Source organism: Asparagus officinalis, chromosome 7, assembly GCF_001876935.1.
Source record: "Asparagus officinalis chromosome 7, Aspof.V1, whole genome shotgun sequence".
NCBI classification, from domain to species: Eukaryota; Viridiplantae; Streptophyta; class Magnoliopsida; order Asparagales; family Asparagaceae; genus Asparagus; species Asparagus officinalis.
The window spans coordinates 20,580,581-20,583,767 of record NC_033800.1 but is presented as its reverse complement, the minus strand read 5'-3'; the positions used below and the strand labels follow the sequence as shown (position 1 = coordinate 20,583,767).

The window sequence follows — 3,187 nt, the reverse complement described above, 5'->3', positions numbered from 1 at the left end:
TATCGTCTCCTCCGCGTTGCTCAGCCGCCCTCTCGCATAGCGCCAGCCGTTCTTGTAGCCCGCGTACAGGAGGCCTGAACTCACCCGATGGGCAGTCGTCGTCCCCGCCTGCTTCTCACCGGTCCCTCGGCTGCGTCGCCGCAGGGACCAATGTTCACGACCCGCTGAGCTGTTCGGGAGGCTGTCGGGGGGACGAGGCGGGGACGAGGGTGAGGCCTGATGCCGGGGTGCTCGAACCATCCGGGACAGCGACTGGCTAAACCGCCTCGGCGGTCGTGCCGGGCCGCGAGGAAGAGGAGGGTTAGCCTGGTGCACGGCTGCAGGGGAATGCTGGAAGGCGGTTCGGAGCGCGGCGTCGACGAGGACGGCGACGGAGGGCAGGGGCGGAGTTGAGGACGGCCTGGTTCATTGTCTGGATGGGCGGGGTTCGTGACTCGCATCGCCTACCGTCGACATGGTTTGGCTGTGTTGGGAAGGGGAGGATGATGAGGGCGGCGTGAGTTCTTCTTCGGCGGGCGGCGCAGATGTCGGCGGTTGCAATGGAGGTGAAGGGGGAGGACGCGGTTGAGGGGCAGGGACGGAGTACGCCGCGCGGTGTGCTGTGCCGTAGGTCTCGTAGGTGTGGATGACGTGGTCGCGGAGGATTTTGAGGGCGGCGTGGTGGGTGGGAAGGTAGGAGGGTGGGGGAGGGCGGAGGGCCGAGCGGAGGGAGGAGGAAGGTGAGGGAGCTTAAGTCCTTGAGCTGCGCGGAGTTTGAGGATGGTGTGTGGCGGAGGCGGCGGGAGTGAGGGCTCTGACGAGGTGGAGGGAGATGACGGAGATAGGGAGGCGGCTTGTGGGTGTTAAGTGGAGTCGAGGAAGGGCGATGTTGGAGGGGAGCGTGCTGGGGGGGAGTACCGGCAGGGGACCAAACGCGGAGGTCGTCGTCGGCTTGGGCAACAGAGGACGGTGCGGCGGCTTGTAGAAGGCGAGGCGGCGGCCGGGGCGGGCGACGTGCGGGTAGGAGAGGGGTGGTGACGGCTGTGATGACGATGGAGAGGGTGACCAGCGTGGAGAATGGCCTCTTCGCTCAGGAGCTGCACGCGTCAGGGACATCGGAGGAGGTTTAATTAAATTGTGATTAATTAAGGCAACTAAATGCATTAGCATTATGATTGCAGATAACTTTTAAGGTTGAATCAACGTCCGAGTAACTCTAACACGTCATCGATTTTCTGATGTTGTTGCCACTAAACGAACTCATCGACTTCATTAATAATAATATTTATTAATAAGCATGTGATTAATCATAGTTGCGCAAAAGAAATCACGGGGAGAAAAAAAATCAGACGTTACCTTCCCATCTCTCCCGATATTAAGCAACACCATCTGCTAACACACCCTTTGGCGTTCATCACAGCCCCATGGCAACCCCATCCCTCATCGTCATGCCGTACAACCTCGCCACCTACTAGACGCACTCCGCGCAACCTTGGCCACCGTCACCCGTCACCACCATCCCCGACCACAAACGGCCGCGCCCGCCGTGGCTCTCCCACCCCCCCGAAATCCATCTTGCAAACCGGCGCTCGTGACGAAAAACAACGGCACCAAAAGCCCCTCCACGAAATCCTGTATCATCTCTATCAACGCCTCCCCTAAACCCCCGTTCGGCACCACCATCCCGAACATGAACGCCCCCGTCACCGCGTGAATCCCTATCGCGTCCGCCACGAACGCCGCCACGAGCACACTTGCCTAGTTCATGCATTTAATTAACCGTGAACAAGTAGCTCTGGGTGTCAGCAGAATTTAACCATATGTATTTTTAGATTTTGATTATCAGATATTCATTTGGAGTTCCCACATCTTATAATATTCGAAGAGTATTTATATTCGGTTCGCAAGAAATTCGGAGAAGGATGGCTCACCAGTATGGCACACGCGTAAACGTCGTCAACCTCTTCGCCTTCCGGCGTTCTATTGATCACCCATTGCATTGCCGGCTTAACGACGGCCGTCATCGTCAAATAGAAAGCGAACCCAGACAGAAAAGTACAGAGAGTCCGGCTTGCTTTCCCCTCATTATGCGCGAGCGTAATCGCCAGCGACAACAGAATCCAGGCGAAGCTGTCGACGAGCACCGCGGCGTTGAGGGCAGTAGCGCCGAGCGGGGTATTGAGAAGCTTGAGCTCAGCGAGGCTTCGAGCGAGAACAGAGAACGCGGTGATGGAGAGAGTGACGCAGAGGAAGATCAAGAAGGCCCAGTTGGAGACGGCCATGCCGAGCTTGGGAGGGGCGATGAAGACGGCGAGGTGGCCGAGGGTGAAGGGGATGCCGATGCAGGCGAAGGCGAAGGAGAGCGACTTGCGGGAGCGGCGGCGGACGGTGGAGGGGTCGATCTCGATGCCGACGGTGAACATGAAGTAGATGAGGCCGAGGTTGGCCATGGTTTCGAGGATGAGGACGCTGCGGAAGGGGAAGATTAGGCGGCCGAAGTTTGGGATCTGGCCCATTACTGATGGACCTAACAGTATACCTCCCTGGAAATTGGAGGGTGTTAGTATCTTCGACATGAAATCCCTGTTCAGTGTTTTCCCACAATCTCAAAAGTTCGTTAATTTAGTTGAGCGTGCTGCAACTGCAAATGAATTTGGGTCCTCTAAACAAACAATAATCGCCCGCTAAAACAATCAACGATTATGATAAAGTCTTGGTCTCTTAATTTACCCTTTTTTTTAGGGCGGTCAGAATCCAATTGAAAAGGGTGGCACTAGTGGCACACCCACAACCACATCCCAAACCACACCCCATCTCTCATATGCTACAACGTACCGTGCCTCACATGAGATTTTAAAATTTTAAAATCCTATGTTGGACCCGGTGCGATGTAGCATATGAGAGAGGGGGTATGGTTTGGGATGTGGTTGGGTGTGCCCCTTATCATTTTCCAATTGAAAATGCAGCAAAAACTGTGCACACGCACGAAGTTTCGTTCAAACAATTATTATACAGAAATTTAACATCGAGTCTCTTTGTTTTCGGTAATCTGTAATTTTCTTGAATCTGTACTTTGAGACGCAAAATTTATGAGCAATACCCCCCCGGCTAACTTGAAGGCATATCATGAACCTATGAATTAGAGCATTTGCTAAATAAATAAAAAAACGAAGGCGCTCACAATGATTTCGGCGAGGTAGCGAGGCTG

General features: G+C 54.8%; 1 protein-coding gene across 1 annotated transcript; it reads right to left on the bottom strand.

The window, feature by feature from the left end:
- On the bottom strand, window positions 1,489-3,181 carry LOC109846796 (cation/H(+) antiporter 15-like). The gene is made up of 3 exons (XM_020416042.1): window positions 3,161-3,181; window positions 1,911-2,522; window positions 1,489-1,737 (listed from the first exon to the last, which is right to left on the bottom strand). The coding sequence occupies exons 2-3, from the start codon at window positions 2,493-2,495 to the stop codon at window positions 1,489-1,491; spliced, it is 834 nt and encodes a 277-aa protein (XP_020271631.1). The 5' UTR covers window positions 2,496-2,522; window positions 3,161-3,181.

Excerpts from the sequence above, each read along its gene's own strand:
- LOC109846796 (XM_020416042.1), bottom strand. The coding sequence starts at position 2,495 with ATGGGCCAGATCCCAAACTTCGGCCGCCTAATCTTCCCCTTCCGCAGC. Across the intron at positions 1,738-1,910 it reads TTTACGCGTGTGCCATACTG|GCAAGTGTGCTCGTGGCGGC; the intron begins GTGAGCCATCCT and ends TGCATGAACTAG.